The sequence below is a fragment of the Tachysurus fulvidraco genome, chromosome 14 (assembly GCF_022655615.1).
Source record: "Tachysurus fulvidraco isolate hzauxx_2018 chromosome 14, HZAU_PFXX_2.0, whole genome shotgun sequence".
NCBI classification, from domain to species: Eukaryota; Metazoa; Chordata; class Actinopteri; order Siluriformes; family Bagridae; genus Tachysurus; species Tachysurus fulvidraco.
Genome location: NC_062531.1, coordinates 23,492,246 through 23,514,973, shown reverse-complemented (window position 1 = coordinate 23,514,973; position 22,728 = coordinate 23,492,246). Strand labels below are relative to the sequence as shown.

At 37.8% G+C, this 22,728-nt stretch overlaps 1 protein-coding gene across 3 annotated transcripts in view; it reads right to left on the bottom strand.

Annotated features, from left to right (window-relative positions):
- The window catches only part of LOC113645869 (anthrax toxin receptor 1-like), a 37,259-nt gene that overhangs the window by 6,054 nt on the left and 8,477 nt on the right, over positions 1–22,728 (bottom strand). For 2 of the 3 annotated variants that reach the window (XM_027151802.2, XM_027151801.2), the window contains 14 exons: positions 21,357–21,438; positions 21,104–21,137; positions 20,935–21,014; positions 19,544–19,612; positions 19,330–19,410; positions 18,757–18,817; positions 16,495–16,593; positions 13,401–13,470; positions 13,217–13,295; positions 12,682–12,777; positions 9,745–9,786; positions 6,420–6,515; positions 5,805–5,972; positions 2,283–2,363 (listed from right to left, as the gene is read on the bottom strand). In XM_027151802.2, the coding sequence (XP_027007603.2) occupies positions 2,283–2,363; positions 5,805–5,972; positions 6,420–6,515; positions 9,745–9,786; positions 12,682–12,777; positions 13,217–13,295; positions 13,401–13,470; positions 16,495–16,593; positions 18,757–18,817; positions 19,330–19,410; positions 19,544–19,612; positions 20,935–21,014; positions 21,104–21,137; positions 21,357–21,438 (1,138 nt within the window). Of the gene's footprint in view, positions 1–2,282; positions 2,364–2,496; positions 2,641–5,804; positions 5,973–6,419; positions 6,516–9,744; positions 9,787–12,681; positions 12,778–13,216; positions 13,296–13,400; positions 13,471–16,494; positions 16,594–18,756; positions 18,818–19,329; positions 19,411–19,543; positions 19,613–20,934; positions 21,015–21,103; positions 21,138–21,356; positions 21,439–22,728 lie in introns of all 3 variants that reach the window. The other variant, XR_007137767.1, reaches the window with a different exon arrangement.

Sequence of the window (22,728 nt, the reverse complement as noted above, 5' to 3'; positions counted from 1 at the left end):
AATGTAACTTTGGAAGCACATGCAATGTGTATTACAGCAAACACTAAGACGTGTCAGTGGATAAGACGGCTTCCTGATGGTTAGGATGTTGTTGATTGAAAGATTGTGAGTTCAAATCTAAGGACCACCAATTTGCCACTGCTGGGTCCCTGAACAAGGCTCTTAACCCTTAACTTCTCAGACGTACGAATGAGAAAAAAAACATAGGTTTTTGCGTCTGTACAATGCCATGAATGTTAACTGACCCAAGACACCTGAAGCCAGCTGCTGCATCACAGTAGGACGAAGGCGCTATTTACGCTCTTCTCTATACATAAACCCACAGAAGCTCCGCCCTTTTGCTTTCTAGTGGCTCACAAACCTGGGCCTCCTAATTTAGCATAAACATTTCTAACTAGGAATCTTAATTGTGATTCAGGGCCAATCTCAGAGCAACTCTGGGCAAGGAAAATACAATAACTTATCATAGAGAGGAGGCGGGGCTTAACGCAGAACTAGGTACAAATTATATCATCGCCCTGGTATATTTCAGATGTTATAGAGATGTAATCTCTATTATGATTGGTCACAAAAATAATCCCTACATGATCTAATCTGTATCGTTTTATTAATCTCACTATCAATATTAAATATTGTCTGCGATCCATTTCTCTTCCCTCGTCACCTTTCGGCCATTTTCTTCTCTGCTAAAGAAACCTCTCACTACTCCTAAGACATTTTGTCCTTAAAGAGCCCTTTTAAGGGTTAAGATGCTTTATGAATAACTTTTATCTTTACTCGGATCTTCTCTTTAATTTTAAGAGGAAATGCATTCATTCATTCATTTATTCATTTTCTACCGCTTATCCGAACTACCTCGGGTCACGGGGAGCCTGTGCCTATCTCAGGCGTCATCGGGCATCGAGGCAGGATACACCCTGGATGAGTGCCAACCCATCACAGGGCACACACACACTCTCATTCACTCACACACTCACACACTACGGACAATTTTCCAGAGATGCCAATCAACCTACCATGCATGTCTTTGGACTGGGGGAGGAAACCGGAGTACCCGGAGGAAACCCCCGAGGCACGGGGAGAATATTAACAGGGCATTAAATGTACAGCCCACATGAACATCGTTTCTAAAGCCTATAATTACAAGTCAGCATTAACATCTGACCCAGTTTTCATTTCCAACCACCATTTGTCAGCATGCTGTGTAACCGTGAAGAATATGTATGTCGTGTAAGCTCAGTGCATTGATAAGCTCTTAGATCTGTCCTATGATCCTATGTGAGTGTTTCTGTGTCAAGAGAATCTGGTATTAATTTCCTCTCTAGCCGTAGGATGTTGCTGAGTTCCTCGGCTTTCATCCGGCCCCACAAAAGCTTAATGAAGCCAAGTCTTATAGATGTGACTGACAGTTTTATAGCGTAAAAGCCAGAATGATCAGATTAACCGTCTTAAAAAACTTTTTCCCTTTTGCTGAGACAGAATCTAAAGAGATTCTAGTATTAATTGCATTTTGTGTAGGAAACTGTGGGTTTCAATGAAGTACAGTATAACGAGATGTAGATTTTTTTTTTTTGCATAGATCTTAATTTGTTATGGATCTTTGTTATAGATCCAATCTGTCAAATCACTACAAGTGTTTAAATAAAAATACGGAAATCTCTATGTATGCAAAAAAATAATCACTGGCTAAAAAAATAATCCACATGGTTATGTTCTCGGGCAAATACTTTTTCCCTATGTACTGTACTATTGTACTTCTGGTCTGGATGCAAGGCATGATATATGAATATGTTATATATCAGGACCTTCTTTGTACCACTACAGCAGATTCATTCATTTATTAATTTTTTACCGCTTATTCGAACTTCTCGGGTCACGGGGAGCCTGTGACTCAGGCGTCATCGGGCATCGAGGCAGGATACACCCTGGATGGAGTGCCAACCCATCGCAGGGCACACGCACTCTCATTCACTCACACACTCACACACTACGGACAATTTTCCAGAGATGCCAATCAACCTACCATGCATGTCTTTGGACTGGGGGAGGAAACCGGAGTACCCGGAGGAAACCCCCGAGGCACGGGGAGAACATGCAAACTCCACACACACAAGGCTGAGGCGGGAATCGAACCCCCAACCCTGGAGGTGTGAGGCGAACATGCTAACCACTAAGCAACTGTGCCCCCCCCCACTACAGCAGATATTTTTTTAGAATTTTATCAGTAAATTATTTTTAGACCTTTCTCCATTTTCATTTGCATTTTTTTTTCCAGTTCTTACCTTGTCTCCTGGTTGTGGTCTCATGATAGACACTCTGTCATAGCCTTTCTTCATCAGAACCCACAAGGCATCCAGTTTACCCTGAAAAAAAAACACAGACAGCATCTGTGGTAAGTCATAAGGATTGTCCCAGTTGAGATACATGCCAGCTGATATACTTTATTTCCACCAAATTTAAGTCAACATACAAAACAGAAACACAACCACTACATACCAGATGTAGGACAAATTATTCCATATGTCCTTGTATCAGCTTAACAATGTTCCAATGCTAACTCACAATAGAGAGAATCCAAACTATTTCTTTTCTTTCTTTGGTTAGACCTTCTGCGTGATGGCAAAATACTCAAACTCATAGCTGAAATATTTAGTAAAAGATAGAAGAGGAAAGGAGAAAAAAATAGAATAACAAAGAGGTTGAACAGCAGAATCATCAACTAAGTTATTAGCAGGTAATAGATACAGTAAACCTTTTTTCTTTTATTTATTTATTTATTTATTTATTTATTTATTTATTTATTTATTTATTTATTTATTTATTTAAAACTTTTCCATTCTTTCACAGAGCACCAGGGCTCTGGTTCTGCTGCTTTGCTCTCCTGGACGTTCAAGCTCAGTGTGCCTGCTCTCCATTACAGACCCCCACCAGCTGGCAGCATGCATATGGAACAAGAAGCTCCACATTCAGGGCAAATTCTCTTTGCCACATGTGCAGCTTAGGTCATGCATCATAAAGGTGAAAGGTTTTTGGTACAGCTATGAAAAATTGTTTAGTTAACTAAGACCCAGGTCCTTTCCGTGACTTCTTATAGTCATGAAAAATCCCATACATTTCACACAGGACCATGTTTTTCTGTGCGATTTGTATGAGTAATATGAGATTCCGTGTGAGAAGTTGTTATATCGGAATCAGAATCAATCACAAACAGAATAATGTTTATTGGTCAAGTGTGTAGACACACACAAGAAATTTGGTTCCAGCTGTTGGTGACTCTAAAAAAAGGACAGACATAATTAACACTATACATTTACAGTAGCTTGGACTATACAAAACACGACAAAAACAGACAAGACAAAACAGACTATACAAGCCGATACAGATAATGTGAAATAATATAGACAATATATACAGAACGAGTATTAAATAGAAATACAGAGTATATGACCGATCAGTGTGAGAGGGGATGGTAGAGTTTACTTTATAACTTTTGTACAATGTACAGCAGCAATAGTGAGTGTAACATATACGGATGATGTGATGACTGACAGTTCTGATAATGCAGTACTTTTAGGGTTTTTTTACACCTGGTCACTTCATGTGTTTTCTGTGATCAGATAGCTATCCGATGGTAAAAAGACCAGGTCTAAATGCCCTCCGAAACGTTTTCGAGACGGATATAAATCCGATGGTACAAACCCCTTCAGAAGGTGGTCTGGGACGCGTTTCAGATGAAACTGGACAAGTGTAAATGAATGTGGTTGTTCAAGCCACATAAGTCAGCACTGTACTCCTCCCAAACGGAAGTACATCACTCGCAGGTGACTCGCGAGTCGTGCATCGCGCCAGAAACAAATGTTTTCCCACCAGCGCTGGCTCAGATCTTTCACCCAGGAGTCTCGTTTGGTCTTAAAACGCACTGCTGCCACCAGCGAAAATGCAGCAAACAGTAATTGCTGTTTTTTGTAGAACCACATACACCAAAGCGTGTTCCATTTCAATTACCCAGGAAATGAGTATAAAATATATTTGCATTTTGGGCGGGAGGAGAAAGATCGGATTGATATCCGATTCGCCGAGACGCATTTATGTGGCGTAAAGTAAATGGAACAGTTTTAACAAATCAGATAGCTATCAGATCAGAGACAAAAAGGCCCATAGATGAAGCAGTACTTATTATAGTACTTATTATGAAGTGAGGGTTAATGAGGGTGATTGCCTGGGGAAAGAAAAAGTTCTGTAGTGCCTGCTAGAAGGGAGTAGCTGAAAGAGGTTGTGTCCAGTGTACGAAGGGTCAGTAGTGAATTTTCCTGCCCGGTTTCTGTTTCTCGTATGGTACAAGTTTTAGGGAGTGATCAGGGGAGCACCAATATGCTACTGAACTCACACATGTGAACTTAAACATGTAAAACATATATTAATCAATGCTTTGTTGTGTCCAAGTTCATCATTCAATGTCTTTGTCCTGTCCCAATCTACACTGGATGTTAACATGAAGCTTATATGAAAGTAGACAGTAGTAGAAAGTATTGGTGTTTTTTACCTCGTCTATCAGGGGGAATACATTCACTCACTCACACATTTTCTACCGCTTATCCGAACTACCTTGGGTCACAGGGAGCCTGTGCCTATCTCAGGCGTCATCGGGCATCGAGGCAGGATACACCCTGGACGGAGTGCCAACCCATCACAGGGCGCACACACACACACTCTCAGATTCACACACACACTCACACACTACAGACAATTTTCCAGAAATGCCAATCAACCTACCATGCATGTCTTTGGACCGGGGGAGGAAACCGGAGTACCCGGAGGAAACCCCCGAGGCACGGGGAGAACATGCAAACTCCACACACACAAGGCGAAGAATCGAACCCCGATCCTGGAGGTGTGAGGCGAACGTGCTAACCACTAAGACACCGTGCTCTCCAGGAATACATTCATACAATTTAAAAGAAAAAAAAGAGGTTTGTTTTTCCCCACATTCACAAATGTTTCTGTCTTCATTGTAACTGTTTATTAGTGCATTCGACCACTAAAATTCTGTGTTTGGTTATCAACAGAAGGAAACACACACATCCCACACTGAAATAAGTCCTGACTCATTTTAGGTTGACTTGCGTCCAGAAAATAATTTGTTTATACTGATTAATAATGTACCATAAATCATTTTCGCCAGAGGACTGGTAAAGAGGATTAAACATATTTGAAAAAAATCAGATTTGGAAAAATAAATGGCACATCATGTGAAAAAACAAATATATAATATAAATGATGAATATAAAAACAAATAAAAACACATGTGAAGTATCTAAACAGATTGTGTAAATTCACTCATGAATCATGTGATTACTTACGAGAAGTTTATATGATTTTGTTTTTGTTTTTTTTCTAAGAAAAAACAGAAAATTCAGAAGAAACCTAAATTGTTGCAACTACTTTCACAAGATCAGCTGTCTACATCCAAATATTTATGTCATCCTGTCAGCAATGTTGTGTATGATTTGATCACATATTTGTCAAACAGGGGCCACCAGTTCAAACAGTGAACAAAAGCCAACTGCTGAAGGAAATGCAGAACAACCGCAAGCAGGATCCTAAACCAACTATACAGATTTGAGTGAATTCCAATCGTACTAGGTAAGGATGTGTCACCAAATTCACCTCCAAGCCTCTTTTGTGAAGGTGGAGGAACCCGAAGAACCTGGAGGACACTTACATCATGGAAAACACCACACAGGCCAATCTCAGATCAAACCCTAGAGTTGTGAGAAAGCAATGCTACAGTACATGATGCTCACCTTAATCGGAGAATACCACTTGCGAGGGCCTGGAAGTGTGTACATGCCATTGTTCAGAACCCGGGTCTGAGGAGCTTCAAAGTCTTGTTCTGGCATCTTTACCCTGGCATTCTTAGCCTTTTCCAGTTTAGCGCCTTCTTCAGTTGATCCCTTTTCACCCCAGCGTACCTGAAAAACAAGCATCCTACTTATTTTCTTCTGACCTCTGGTATTTCTGTGGAAACCCACTTACTTACTCATCAGGATCAAAAGTGATTGATGGCTGGACGAAAAAAATATTTGCTTACTAAAGAAAGTCCACTTTATGATGTAACAGCGTTCCGCAGTCTGGCCGTTTAGCATTACGTTAAATGATGTGTGGGTTTCGTACGTAAGTTTTTCTTGGGCTGTAGTTTGATCAAACATCTGGGTGAAAACAGCTGGATATTTTAGACAGTCTGTTTGAAGTAATGTTTGCTTACTGTACAACATTATAAATAGAAGTTTTATTTCTGTAATAGTTATAACTAATTCTGGAATTTTATAACTGCAGGATCTGGTCTTGTTTTTGATCAGTTTTGTTTCCAAAAGACACAAAAGTATGTACACCCCGATATGATTAACATGTGTCCTCACCTCCATCCTTTTAATACCCCCAACTCCACGCCCTCCATAGTAGGAAGCATCCACTGTTGGCCATTTCTTCTTTGGTGCTCCGTCATCCTCTTCATCCTTCAAAAATAAGTAGTCAACAATCCAAAACTTATTGCTTGTGCAAAACAATTTGAAGACAATGGAGTCACTTTTATGGCAGCATGGAATTTTATAGGGCTGGGTTCTTGTTTTTTGTGCTCTTTATCCAAATGGCCCCAGCATGTTGCCAGAAATGAGGTGTGACTCTTTCTCTTTGACATTTTCATTTGTTAGCCCCTTATTCGGAGGCCGAGCCACATGGGCTGCTGCTCTCCCTCCCTGATGCAGTAAATGCAACTTGACGTGACTCGCCCAAGTCATGACTTCATTTTTTCCAGAGCCTTCATTCCTCTATTTGTGCCTCATATGAAATTTCAACCTTTTCACGATTTAACCCTTTACTCCCTTGATGGCCTTCACCTGCCCACCAATCTTCACATCTTATCGTAATTCATTCGGATGAATGGCTTTTGGATCATTATCACCAGCATCTATCAACTACCAACATTAAATCTTTTTAATGAGCGATTTTTTTCCATTGTTTCACGAAGCTTTGCCATTTTTTGCATTCCCTCACCTATCATGACGATCTATCCCCAGACTTCGAACAATCTTCTATCTTGCAGCATTTTAAAAAAGTCCTCGTATTACAGATCTGTAACAAAGACTGAACCGATCCATCACAGAACAGGACTAATAAAGTTAGATTGTATGTTAATGCAACCTTCCAAAATATCAGTGCTTTTTACTAGAACATTTATTTTGCTAGTTTTTGTAGAGGACTAAGCTCTGAGAGAAGCGGAGTTAGCGTTACCACCCTGACGTTGCCGCATTTCCAATAACAGTACATCCTTAAAGTGTTTCATTCCTCTTATACCCTGGTAATTACTGACACTTTTTATTCTTCTAGTTACATTTAATGTAGCAGTTAGTTCTTGTTATCACTTATGTCAGAACAGCTGTTAACAGTCATTCCCTCACATAAAATAAATGCAGCATGTCACGTTAGTGAGAAACCTGAATGCATAAACTTCCCTGTATCTGAAAGCCTCAAAAACACTGGACTCTAGAGGTTCCTGCCTTAAAGGTTATACATGAAACTTCAACAATTAAAAAAGTTTTTTAAACATGTTTATGTGTAGGATCCACCGTATAAGTCTTTGTGTAAGTTGTTTTTTTTTTAATAAAAAATAATAATATTAAGATATGTATGTCTTAAAATAAACATGTGAAACAAGTCTCTTGTAGGCTGAAGTGTCTTTGTTACAGAAAATGAATCAATTCATTCCAACAAGGATCTAGTATTCTTGGTTCGTGTTATTGGTGGCTCAAGTGGTTAATGCTCTGGGTTGTTGATTGGTAGGTTGGTAGTCAAGCCCCAACACCACCAAGCTGCCCCTTTGGGCCCCTGAGAGAGGCCCTTAACCCTTCCTACCCCAGTGCTGCTGCATCATGTCTGATCTTCTATTGCTGGGATATACGAAGAAAGAATTTCGGGGTAATCTATTACTAATTACCTTAGCATTAAAAATAACTTCTAAGTCTGAAATTATATTCATACTGTATAAACATCAGCATAACAGAAAGAACCAAAATAAACATGTAGCTGCGACAATCCTCTGTAACAACTTCATCTTGTGTTCATCTCCGTCCAAGGAATCTCATAAAAATCTTGATGAAAATCTTTGATTTGTTTCATCTGAGTCTTTGTTCAACGAACCTCCAAACCACATGCTGGGCTTTCTTAATTAAAACCTTTCACAGGAGAATCAAATAACTTGTTTGTTATTGAACTGTGAGGAAAAATGATTACTGGAAGAGCTTACATTTATTCATCATGGCTCTGAGTGACAGCTGAAACATGTTACTATGCAAAGTTGTTAGGCAGCTCGAGAAATGCTGGATTGAGTTTTATGACAATTTGTCAACATCAAACACAAAATACTGTACGTCAGTAAATCCGAGAGGAACATTCACTCAAATTCACCCTTTGATTCCAATATTGGCTGATCTTAAGACTGATTATTATAAACTGCTGTGAATAACAATGAATATTTTTAACTTATGGCTTAAGCAAGAGGTTTCATGCATCTTTAGTGGATATAAAATCTTATTCAATACTTAAGCATTACAGTACTAGCTCTGCCTAAACGTGTTCCTGGTCCAAAAATATATCAAATATATTTCTAATCATCTACCTGTTTGAACAAAACACACTGCAGAACATCATTGTAATGTGACTGCCTTAGTAGAGGATGAATTAGCAAAAACTTTTCCAAGATTTTTTAACGTGTGGAGTTCCAGGACAAATCAGTAGTTATCTAAATGTCATGCTTTATTATTCGTGCAGAAATGTGATTAAAACCAGGCATGAACCAGCACTGCACTAAACCCCGATCGCCAGACTAAGCTTAATATTTGGGGCTACGGGTAAGTGGATATTGTACGAAATATATTTGTATTCTTCGAATGTTTATGCTTACACAGGCCAAGCTGGATACTAAACAATGTTCTTATGATCATCTTACGATCCTTTCACTTTTAATGTTTGTCCAAGAGACTCTGGTGATACAGTAGTACTATTTATTTCCCTCACTATTGTGAATCTAATCAGACTAAAAAACAACCAGAGCCTGGTGTCGTAGCAGCAGGGATGAGCAGGTCATCATGGCTGCTATTGCTCCTGGATTCAAGTTGTTTTGAAGGTACTTTTGGTGTGTAAATAATGCCAGGTGTTCATTTAATCCTTGAATTTTGAGAATTAATCTATTTCTGATTATGAATGCTGATTACTCAATGTAAAGAGCCTTTGTTGTGTTTATGTGAATGTTTGTTGGCTGCACACTTAAAAATCTGTATTTTGTATTTGTTATTTTATTTTTATTTATTTTGTTCATTAATCCCTGGACACCAGTAAACCTTAAAACGATTCCTTGTTCCTGTTTGTATTTGGAAGGCATTATCTGACTGCTAATACATGCAAGGTGTTTGAGAAAAGGGCAGAACAAAAAACAACAAATAAATAATTTCATAACTTACGTTACAGAGAAATCAGAAAGACTTTCCTTATCAACAATTATGATATATTATTTGTTAAATACCAACACATTTGGTTTATTAATTCTTTATTATCAGGCTTAGGGTCTATTTATTGTTATACACACCTTCAGACCAATCAAAATCAAGGGTTCAGAATAGATTATCTAAAAAAAAATAAAAAAACATAGCAAATAAACAGAAAAACAGAGACTGATTATAAGGGACTTACCGAACTGTCATCTTTTGGGGGTGGTGGTGGTTCATGGATGATCTACAGAAACAGAGAATTGGTAGAAGACAGGAAATAAGTGCAAGGAATGAGAGGTGAAATAGATAAACAAGCTCACGTGAATTGTCTTGCACTGCCGTGTCAGGCCACATGTTCCCCTGAAGGAAAAACACATTTTATATCATTTGCACCAACATGTCAAAAGTAATGGGTTCAGTATGTGCCAGAAAACCGGACCAAGCACAAAACACATGGCTAAAGAATTCCTTTCCTCATGTTTTTTTTTCAGGATATTTACAAGCAACTTAGAGTAACCCAAAAAAAATCTGTAGGCCAGATCGGTGGACCTGGTGAAGGAAGGGGAGGGAGAATAAAGAAGGGAGGAGAGGAGAGAGAAGTGAGGAGAGAGGAGAGAGGATTTGATTAAACTCTTCCACACACACTCTGTTGTGATCAAATCACATGATACCTGTGTGGGTCAATTTAGTCTGCTTTTGTTTTGGAGGCTTTCAGAGAATCCCACTTGAGCAACACTTCGGAGAACCAGACGTATTTTCAATAACATGTTATGGTGATATAAACGCGTTTGGTCTGTGTTGTTGTTGTTTTTTCTTTTACACTGGGCTTTGAAGCCAAGCTATTTTGACTAATTGAAATGTTTATTTTACAAATGCTGGACTTATTGTGGACATGCAGAGACTTCAATCTTAAAAGAAAGCCTATTTTAAGCGCCAGCGTGTGCGTTTTTGCAACTTCAAAGCCCTTCTTATCCACATTGTGATGTCTCTGGAGTTACACAGTCAGCTAATGGTAAAGTTCTGCAGGGCATCTGAGCCAACTGGGGCTTGCCAATGAAATAAATATCCACGAACGTGAAAACGGACTAAGAAATATTTTCCTTCCAATCCTTCCAAAAAACCAAAACACAACTTTCCGTAACAGTGCTAGGCAATCACGTTCACTTCAAACGAAATGGAAAGGATTCTAGTGGCAGAAAAACACTGCCATAAAAATACAAAGATTACTTTAAGTAAGTGGAGATGAGCTCATGTAAATATGGAGAGAGAGAAACTGATCAGTGTCTTACAAGGAATGTGTTTTGCTGGTTTGGAAGCAGCTTTGGGAATTCAACATGTGGCTTCTTGTTTCTATGGCCTTACGTGAACTTTGCTCTAAAAAACACGCAGCTAATGGCCAAGTTGTTCTACCATGGGACTGAGCACTTTCTCAGCACAGCTTATCTTTCCAAACATGCATTCCAAACTTTTGTGACCTCATCCGTGATTTTGAATGGATTAAAGTTTTCAGAATGTGATTTCAAGTACAACATCTACAGTATATGTTCTCTAGACATGCTCTGAAAACCACATTTCTTTGGAATATAAACAAATCTCATTGCAAAATTATTTATCTTATTTAGGAGTACATGAGCAAAGTCAGAAAATTTTACAAACTATATCTTCCTTACTCCTAAAATAGCAAAAGCAGATCCACATTATCTTTGACGTTGATCTTAATGACCATTCAAAGGTGAAAAGGAATCCACAAAACACCAGAAATAGTCACAAAAGGCTGTCATTTTATGGGTCTACTAAATAAGAATTGAGATTCGGTGTCATCTTACCAGACCATTTAATGGTAATAGGGCATAAAATTAAATTTCATTTCACATGCTGAGACTCAGGGAAATTCAGGTTAGTAGAGTTCGGGCCTTGTGCCATGGCAAAACATTTACTTCACAACATTTACAACACTTGGCAGACAGCCTCATCCAGTATAACCTACATTTATCTCACTTATACAACTGAGCATTTGTAGGTTAAGAACCTTGCTAAAGGGCCCAGCTTGGTAGTGTTGGGATTTAAACACACACCTTTCAGAGCAGTAGGCCATTGGCTTAACCACTGAGTTATGTATTAAACATCTAGCATGATGTACATAAACTTGTTGTTTAGTGTATTTAGAGCATTTACTACAAAGATCTTTTACAGATCTTACCGAAGTCTTGGTAAGGGTCTCGACATTGATTGGGGGACACATGGGGTACTGTGTGGTACAATAAATTAAAAGATTGTCCAGGTTATTGATTGAAGCCATCCTGATCTGAATGTTTATATGTTTACCAGGGCTTGGGGTACTTGGGGTACTTTGTACTTTGGCGCTGCAATCATCCACCTCATTAGTGTCTTTAGCTTCTGCATTGTAAACACTGCAACTGCAGGATTGTAACTAATCATCCTATTAATTCATTGATTCAAGCACTCATTCTTTCATTTTCCTTCTGCCAGCTCCTCCTGGGGGTTTCCCATACATTCCCAAGACAACTGGTTGAGAAACACTCCTGCACTGGGACATGCATAGGTTTGTATAGTGGGAAACAATCAGAGGGCAATCATTAAAGTTTACCAAATTAGGTTATTGCTTACCTAAAACACACATTATAAAAATAACAATACAGTTATGAAAATTTAATTGAAGTGTCATGGAATCCCTATCGTTGTGTCACGGTTCCCTTGGTGACTGGCAGCACTTGCTCATGTTTGTTTTTGTATTGGTCCAAAATTTCCATCATTTGCTTGTTACAATAGCTTTTGATCCGTTTCTCCGTTTATACCTCACTGAGTCCTATATTCTTTGTGAAGTCTTATTATCCTTTTGTTTGTTTAGTATGAGCCTTATTTCAAATTTCTGGTTTCATCATTTCTCCCACATTAAATGGAAAGGTAAAGATGTGCAATGAGGAATTTTGGGTTGAATTTATTTCCCTGTTTTGGCTTTGGGTGGTAAAGTTTTTTGAGGCAGCCAATGACCCAATGGTCCTCATAGACAGAGGATATTCTTGCAGGTTTCAATGAATCACAGTCTCTGGTCAGAAAACAATGTCTGGAGTAAACAACTCAATTTAGAAAAGCAAGTACGACAGTCAAGACACCGTACCACAGTGCAGCAAAGAGGCCAGAACCACCAGAGAAGAGCCAGCACCAACAAGAGCATCAGAATCAGCAGAGCTACAGCCAGGATTGTACCATCAGACTGTAAAGACAAAAGATGGACATCAATCTTAGTGAAAGTTAGTAGTTCAGGAGCAGAGAGTTTAAAAAGCTATAGCCGATTTTGATTTGAGCAAAAAATAGAAGTCTATCTAAAAGATGATTAGCTTAGAAGCAACATTATTCTGAAAATAATTGCAGAAGCATTTAATTGTTAAATGAGCTGGTTATAAAATCAGTGACTTAGCAGAGTTCATGAGCTTACTGGAAACATTTGGAGTTCTTTATTTTTTGGCTTCAACAAAAATATATGAATATGTGCTGATTTACAAACGTTTTAAATGTCAGGGACCCATTTATTTGTTATTGTTGATTTCTATCTGGTGGTTTTTTGAAACAAAAAGTTTTGAAGTCCATAAAAAAAAAAATTTGTTGAAAGATACCCACAGACACTGAAAAAAGATGTTAGTAAAATGACTTACACAGCTCACTGTGGTGATCGTCACAGAGCTGGAGATGAAACTGAGGCCTTCGTTCATGCTCACATAAAGGGAAGCCGCCCTACAATAACACACACAGACAAATTTCTCTGGAGAGTCATTTTTTCTGGTGTTAATCAAATCATAATAAATCTTACTTTCTTGGATTTTGTGGAAAATGACTTACGTTCCCTCTTCTCTAAGTACCGGCGCAGGACACAGTAGGTACGTGTCTTCTACTACCAATGGCTTTACCACTGGAAAATACATGTAGCAGAACAATAAGTGTTCAGAACTTAAATTAAATATGACAACAATATAAATTGCTCATATGGAACCTTTGGGCATGATGCTACTGATTATCTAGTTGTACTGTATGAACCAAAATAACTGCAGCAGTTGTTGTGTACCTACAGTATCAGCTTGAGGAACCATAATGGAAAATGAGTCCCCTGCTTTTGTAGCCCAGGACATGACTGTTTATTCTGGCTGTAGTTTGACATACCACACCTCTGAGGAAATGACACATTGCTCGTCTCTTCTGAACGATCAGACCGGATAAAACACTCCAGAGAGAAAGAGGAGGAACTGTCTCGCTTTCAGAGATACGGAGGATCGCGAGGGCCAAGACAAACTTTGTAAGATATTCGATTCTTTAGGTCAGAACCTCAGTCACATATATGAACTGGGTAAAGGGAAATATTGTATTTGTGGGGGGTCTGTGTATCAAGTCCCATAAAGACATTTTTATGCATAATGTGGTCTGGTTTCAAGGATTTCATCATGTCATTGGGTAACTTTGATTCAATGCCAGAATTTCTTATGGGAGCATTAGCAAAAATAATAATAATAGAAAAAAATAATAAAATAAGACTACAACATAAAAATCACTAGCCATGAATGAAAATGTATCACATCATTTTTAAATCGTTCGTAATTATAAAATGATGTGATTTTATATGATGTTTTATTTTTAATGTCATTTCATATAAAATTCTTAAAGATGAAACTTGTTTATAAGTGAATTTTAACCTCAGAAAGACTGTGTTGGTGGGGGTGGGGGGTGGGGTCTGTGTATCAAGTTCTAAAAACATATATTTATGCAGAATATTTATTCAAGTCTGGTTTCAAGAGGATTCAATCATGTCATTGGTTAACTTTGATGCAATGCCAGAATGGTTTAGCACAAAATCCTGTTCCAAGTTGCTCTGCTTTATTGAATTGTTTACTCACAGCGCAGGAGGGGAAGTCTTATTATATCGTTGAGTAAAAACATGTGCACAAGCTTGGTAGATAAATGATTAAAAATGCCTGACTATGCAAAATTTCACCACAGTTTGTTTACTGAAAAACTTCAGCTTTTTGAGCAATGATTAGAATTTTTATGATGGCATTGATCAATAGAGTTTTTGTGAACATTTTCGATGACAAAACTGTGTTGTTTTAAAATTAGCAGCATCCCTGGCTTGGTTTCATATCATGTATGTGGAGAGAGAGTTATCTCCTTCCATTAAAGAAGTGGAGAATGAATTCATGAAAAGCCACAACACTGCTTACACATTAAATTACTCTTAATGGACATTATTGCATGTGTGAAATACAAACTTCACCTTTGAATCTAATACAGATAAGCTTGTGGGATCTTTTGAAACATTAAACCATGGTTAGATATAGTACACCTGGAAAGCAAAATGCATTTAGAGTGCTAAATTTACTGTATAAATTTAATTCAAAACATAAGCGTATCACAAGCTACTGTGTAGTGCATAAGGCGTTTCACTTAAGGGCAGGGTCTCCAATTTTTGAGAAATGCTTCAGAAAACTGAGTCGGGCCGAAAATTAAACAAAAAACAAAACAAACGTGTAGCCAATGAGCAGAAAGGGGCGGGGCTTGTCGATATGCGGCAGAGAGAGTGTTCAGTGCGCATGTGTGACATTAGCAGAAAGCGGTTTTAACATTGACATGGAGGATAAAAACAAAGAAAGGAAGAGAAGAAAGACTTACGATAAGGCAAGAAGTAGGACGTGTTAATATAGGATCAGCTTTCCCGCGCTGGAGGGAACTGAAGGAGCAGGAAGTCGGCCACATATTCACAGGTTGGAGTTTCCCGAGTCAATAACTCCTGAGCTAAACGCTGTTACTACACAAATAACACCTCTTTTCTATCGTAGTTATGTAGAGAGGCAGCTACAACCGCGTTTTGTGTAGTAACAGCGTTTAGCTCAGGAGTTATCGACTCGGGAAACTCCGACCTGTGAATATGTGGCCGACTTTACTTAAGACGCCGAGGCGCTTTTTTCCTTCTCGATAGGTGAGTAACGTTGGTTTTGCTTTGTTACACAGAACTAATATATGTCTTTGTCCTTTACATGATTATGCTTGTGTGTCATTTTTGCTTGTTTGTTTATCTACAATCGTATCGTTCTTCCCTTCAGCTATGATAAAGACACATTTCTTTCTGTTAGTCGCCTGGGTTACGTATGTATGTGTGGGCGGAGCTATCGATACAGGGGTGGGACCCGTTTGGGTTAGGGGTGTGTTTGTTTTGGTGATTTTATATGTCAATGTTAAATAGGTGGAACCATCAGCAAAAATATATAAAATAAAACTAAAATAAAAAAAAAAACATTACAACATAAAAAAGTGCTAGCTATGAATAAAATGGTACCAAATTATTTTTAAATTAGTCATACAATTTAAATTATGTGATTTTTATGTAATGGTTTATTTTTAGGTTTTAATGTAATTTCATGAGGAATTCTTAAAGTGAAACGTATTTCCTCAGATTTTAACCAAAACCAAGCCTATAACTTGGATAAAACAATGTTTTCAACAAAGAGCATTTGTAATTTATACTAAAATGTGTTTTAATTAATTATATATAATTTGTACCAAGGACATTTAACCTTAGAGAATGGTGAGGAACTATACATGTGGAATACATTCCCTTATATTATAGCAAGATCACATGTTTAAACATTTTCGAAACTACTCTTCACCCATTTTAAACCTTATAACACTCCAATTAATTCAGGATTATAATGTAAAAAAAAACAAAAAAACCACAGTGTTAAATAGGTGCATAATTGTATGAGACATATTTAGAGTCATTAAAAGAAGCTATTTTACTGTAAGTTTTTGGTGTAATTTTGTAATAAACACTATTGATTTATTTATCTATCATGTTGTCATTTATTATAAATACTATCATTATTATTAGAATTATTAGCACACAAATTTATAATTTTACAGTAGGAATACACAGAATGAGCCAACTTACTCCTTGTGAGGGTGTCATTAATTCTGAAGCTGCACAAGACTTTATCCACATTCCTGGCATGAAGGAAGCCATTTCCCCTCACGACAACCTGGAATGACTCTGTAGAAGAAGGAGATTAATTGTTTTTTTTTTAGAAATTGTATTTTACATGAGAATAAAAATAAAGCAAGCTGTTAGTAAAAGCTGATATTTCTGTTCTTGTTTTGTAAAGAATGAAGGCAGTTAATTAAAGAAGGATGCTAACGATCCAGAGTTTACAGGTTAGCCTAATATGGGGTGAAAACCAGGACCTTGGCAACCCTGTCATTAACGATCCTGTCCGCTATGATTTCTGCCCCAATAAACTTCTATTACTGTTTCCTGTTTTGACCACAATATGTCTCTTGCTTGCCCACTGCAACAGAAATGTGCAACAGCTTACAAAATAAAAAGATGGTCACTCAAAAGTGTTAATTGGTATTTTAGCAGAATTTAAAATGTACAATGATGTGAAATGTATGTATTATATATATATATATATATATATATATATATATATATATATATATATATATATATATATATATATATATATAATTTATTTTGTGCTCTGCCTGACCTGCTGCCAGTAATGGCCTGGGACTTTAGCACTTAAGCATGTGTGTTGGGTTTCACTCCAAATTTCCAGCATTCTTCAAGGTCAGAAACATAAGTATGAACCCCTGAAACTTTACCATCCTGACCATAGTGGTTTTGAAAAACAGTCTTTTTCACCAAACACTTTTGAGAGGCACTTTGCGGTAGGCGAAGTTTGTAGTTCAGCTGAAGACGACGTAACATTCAACATAACCAAAGCCAAACAACACAAATCCTTGAAAAGGGCGCAATTTACAAAGCATTATCAAAAAGGAGTGATAGCAGCGGCTCTCCATAATGCTGACTATTCAGTTCCATTTGGGGATTTTGTTTTTGATTTAGTTTCTTATCTTGGCCCAAAACGCTACAAAAAAAACCCCTGCATTATAGCACTGACATCCGGAATCCAATAATCCATCTATAAAAATCACTTCGCTTTCAGCTCACTCCATCCAGCTGTCTCTGATTGATCCTCGGTTCGGTTTTTCACCGACCCTCGTGTTCTTTGTAGTCAGCATTATTCTGCTAACTTGAAACAAAATGGTCTTCGGGGCTTCTTTCATCCTGCAAGCTCGCTTTCAAGAGTTCAACCCATAAACTAAGCACATTCTTCACCAGCGCTCATCATCTGCAACAGCCATAAACACTGTGACGAATCATACAGGAACTTCTATCTGTGCTATTACTGCCAGAACAGTGACTGTGACAGTTCAGATTTTGGTGTTTCATTTTGAGTGACCTAAATTTCACACCGTCTTTGTCACGTCATGACCTCAGCCATGTGTCAGCTGGGTTTTTGTACTCATTAATTAACAGGAGAAATAGAACCATCACACTGTTCAAGAATTGAATGTACATTCCTTGTGGTTTGTTGAAAAAAATTAACTATTTAATACACTGACTGGGGGGACACGGTGGCTTAGTGGTTAGCACGTTCGCCTCACACCTCCAGGGTTGGGGGTTCGATTCCCGCCTCCGCCTTGTGTGTGTGTGGGGTTTGCATGTTCTCCCCGTGCCTCGGGGGTTTCCTCCAGGTACTCTGGTTTCCTCCCTCGGTCCAAAGACATGTATGGTAGGTTGATTGGCATCTCTGGAAAATTGTCTGTAGTGTGTGAGTGTGTGAGTGAATGAGAGTGTGTGTGTGTGTGTGTGCCCTGCGATGGGTTGGCACACCGTCCAGGGTGTATCCTGGCTTGATGCCCGATGACACCTGAGGCACAGGCTCCCCGTGACCCGAGAAGTTTGGATAAGCGGTAGAAGATGAATGAATGAATGAATGAATGAATGTTTCAAGACAGTAAATAATAAGTATAAGTATATACTTATGTAATATGTATCTTTCCTTTTTCTATGTTGGTGTTTACAATTCAACTACAGACATGCATCTTCTTCTTTAGCTTTTCATTTTAGACTACTGAAAATGTGGTTTTGTGATTTCAGTGGATTTCTGCGAAGTTACAAATGTCTTTCAGTGAGACATGTTGCATTGCTAGCGATTCATGTTTGATGTGCCAGTAAGCACTGGATTAAACCACTTACTGAAAACAGAACCGAATAACGTCAGAGTCATGATGCATGTCTTAATATGACGTGTCTGGTTTTCAAAGCATAGCTGGATGAATGGAGGTTGGACAGAGAGACACTCACCTCCGGCACAGATACTGGAAGGTTCTGCTGCAAGAATCTCGATGCAAGATCTTTTAAGGATCTAGTGAATACACAGACAGAAGTAGAGAGTGGAATTTTAATTTCATCAAGATGAATTGCAGACAATGAGCTTCTTTTTAGCAGCCTGGATATATATTTACACCCATTTCTAAAACCCCTTCATTTAATTTTTCTCATATATTGTAACCTTTACATCCTAGCTTCTGAGTTCATGCATGTGACAGTATGTGGCAAGTCAGTATTGTTTCCTTATAAACCATTAATAAACTCTATTAATGCGTCAGAAACCTAAAAAATATCCTTTTTAAGTTATCATTTTCTGTGATTTTTTGTATAATTATTCCTTGTCAGACTTTGATTATTATAACGTTGGATGTAACAGGTTGCAATAAGTGCAATTAAATGCACAAAAACGTTCACATGTCCGCGGCCAGTGCCTTCAGAATTGATTTGGAAACGTTTGGTAGAAACTTCCCAGTTCAGCTAATCAGAAGCGTAGGTCTTAGCTCATACAATTGTACATGGCGAGTAATGCAGCACAGAAACCCTTACCGAATCGATCACACTCTGCAAAGCCTCAAACCCACCATTCACTGGGAAAACATGATCTTTGCTGTCTGCAATCTTGGCGAGCTGTAATAAAATGACAAATACAGTCATGTCGTACAGCAACACTCAAAACAAGCAGTACTTCCACATGGCTTGTGTTTTCAGGAGTTCAATTTCCGAATCGTATCTACTTAAAACATGGAAAAGCAATACACACCTGTGTTTCATTGAAGTCCTTCACCCCTACACAATAGACCGAAGCACCCAGGCTGCGGGAACGATTGGCCTGACATGCAACACAAAAATAAGTAGAAAGTAAGATCAGGGAAAACAAAAACATATATAATGTACATGTAACACACAAGGCTTTGAGGAGTTTCTTGTATTTTTGGTCAACTGACCAATACATAATCCAAGGAGCAAGGGTCGGATCAATATCTTGTGAAAATCATGTAAACGATGGGAAAGAACTAGGAACAGGTCAAATCACACAAAAGGACTTACACACATTTAACAGTTGGCAAGACTTCACAATATTTGTGAGTAGTTTAGTAGCCGGGGCAAGGCCTCTGCTCAAGACCTGACAAAACAATATAAATTAAATTATTGGTTCTAAAAAATTTTTAACTCGTAAATGATCTTGTGGTATTAGTTTCTAAAGTGATGATCTTGTGAACTGAAGATCAGCTGCAGGACGTGAATATGATTCAGTTCAATTCAATTTCTTTCTAAAGCGCTTTTAACGATTCCCATTGTGTATACAATGTATGTTGTTTAATTAAATACAAATTAAATTTTACTCTTTCACATTATAGAGTTGCAGTATTTGTTATACATTATAAATTTTTACCTTGTTCAATTAGTTAAGTAGCATAATTATGGTACGCAGTGTTAGTTAATGAACTAACTAATAGTTAATTAGTTAGTTAATATTAAATTGGAACTAATCATTTGTTCCTTTTTAGACTTTAGTCCATGTTTAGTCCTTTGAGATGCTGAAAAGTATTCAGAACATCGTTAATCATAAATTTTCATTATATTATATTATATTATATTATATTATATTATATTATATTATATTATATTATATTATATTATATCTGCTACAGTAGTTTTCCCATGATAGCTGGACCTCCACATTTATAAGACATAAACAAGGATACGCTATATTAGCAATTTCTTAAAAATTAAGTTCCTTGTGATGTGAATTCTTTTGATATGAGTCTTGAATATAACTGTTTTGAGTTGCACACTAAACTGGTACCATTGAGATAAATTTCTGCCTGTGCAGATGTGCAATAAGTAGCTCTTTTATTCCACCGCAAACTTGGCAGACGGATGGAACGTAAATCGACGAGACTCTCTTTTTTTTTATCTCCTTTTAAAACAAAGGCTTCAAAGTGTTGAGCTGGAGACGAATGACAGGTGTATTGGTGTTTAGATCAGAACTGATTTATTCTTTTCGTTTTCATTATTTTCTTTCCTTATGTGTGTTTGTTGGAAAGATGAGTCTGTGCTCCAGGCAGGTAGAAAAAAAAAAGTCCGTTAAAGAAGGATTTCTATGCCAACAAGAACTGGTGTTTTTATTTTTATTCCTTTTTTGCCTACCTCTCTTTCAGCATAGTAAAAAAGATCCTCATGCAATTCTCCATCTGTGAGTGCGATGATGACACTCGCTGTCCGGTATCCTGTTTAATAACGACAGCACCGAGATCAGTTTCATGACATTAGTAAGTAGTTCACATGCAGATGCTAGAATGGGGATTTTTAAACGTACCCTCTGTGTTCCCATAGTAAATCTGTTCACTCGCCTAGAAGATGGAGGTAATGTAAGATTAAAGTTGCCATGAAGTAATCATGTCAAAGATGTAGTAGTGAGAAGTAAATGATTTATGGGAAGAATTACAAAAAAAAAAAAAAAAAAAAAGATGCCTAAAATTCATATATGTTGTCAACTAATGTGCTAAAATGTTTAAAAGTGCTAGAGATACAACATCGATTGACTATCATGGTTGTCAACATTGACTCACTCTTTGAATACCCTCGTGCATGAAAGTATCTCCTCCAGGTAGAACTCTCTGGAGCTCCTCCAAACCTGTGCGAATTTTGTCTCTGCCAGAAAAATAAGCCACAGTAAATGTGATGGGAATAAAATTCTGTCCAGAGTAAATTACAAATAGAATCAATGCACTATAATACAATATGACATTAAAAAAAAAAAACGCTTGTTCATCTGGAAACTTTGTGTATGATGCTTAAAGTTTACTATTTACTAAATCTACCCAATAGTATGCTTGACGTTTCTGTTATAAAAATGTCCAAAACCCATCTGCGGTACCTTGATGGCTATTTCGGATTTCTTCAGAAATTTCAGTTCGTTGAAAAGCCGCCTAACGGCTACGTGTCACAGTGAAACAGACGCGGGTCTAATCGAGTCAATCAGTAATCAGATAGAGTCTCTGAAAGTCTTCGATCCTCCTGTGACATCATATCGTCATTTTGAAAACACACTCGAAAGGCTTTCTTCATATTTTTATATATATTGTGGTGCTGATAAAAATGAATCGTTGTTGATTGGGGGAATTGTTGGGGTGGGAATAATTAGGGACTTAATAAGAGGGTGGAAGAGGCAAGGAGTTTTAAATTGTGGAGGAAGGAAAGGGTTGGACTTTGGTAGCCTTATCCACAGTGTCTTGCATTTCTCACATTTATTCAACAAAGCAGTTGAGGGTTAAGAGCCTTTTGCAAAGGCCCAGCAGTGGCAGCTTGGTGGTCCCAGGATTTGGACTCCTAACCTTCCATTCAGCAGGCCAATGAATTAACCACTAAACTATCGCTTCCCCGTGAGGATGAACTAGCCATGGAAGGAACCCTGTTTTATTTTATTCTTTTTGTTTCCAAAGAATTAGGAGACCTCGTGATATCTGTGTTCAGTTTGTACAGTAATCATAAATAATCATCATCTCTTGTCTCCTTTCTGAGAAGAGTCACAATGTCACAATACATTCGGCTTATCTATGGTTTGATAATCTCAAAAATGTGAGCTCCATTAGCCACGTTAGCTTGGCTCAGATAAGCTCAGAAGTCATCTCGGAAGTTAAGCCGGATTTGGAGAAAGAAATCTCTCATGGATCTCATTAAATAACCTTTAGCGGATCAACTGCTGTCTGTCAAATTAATGTGTTTTTTATTCTTAGCTTTTAAGCAAGTGAATAATGGTGTCTGCAGCTAAGAAAGTCTGCTGCTGCTACTGCTGTTCGCTGGTGTTGGCGTTAAAATTTAGAGAGGCAGATGGTCAGGAAATCAGGCATGTATGAAACTGGAAGCGAGGAAGCCAGTAAATATCTCTTACTTTTCCAGGACAAATAAAAAAATCTTTATGATTATGAGCATATCCATCGT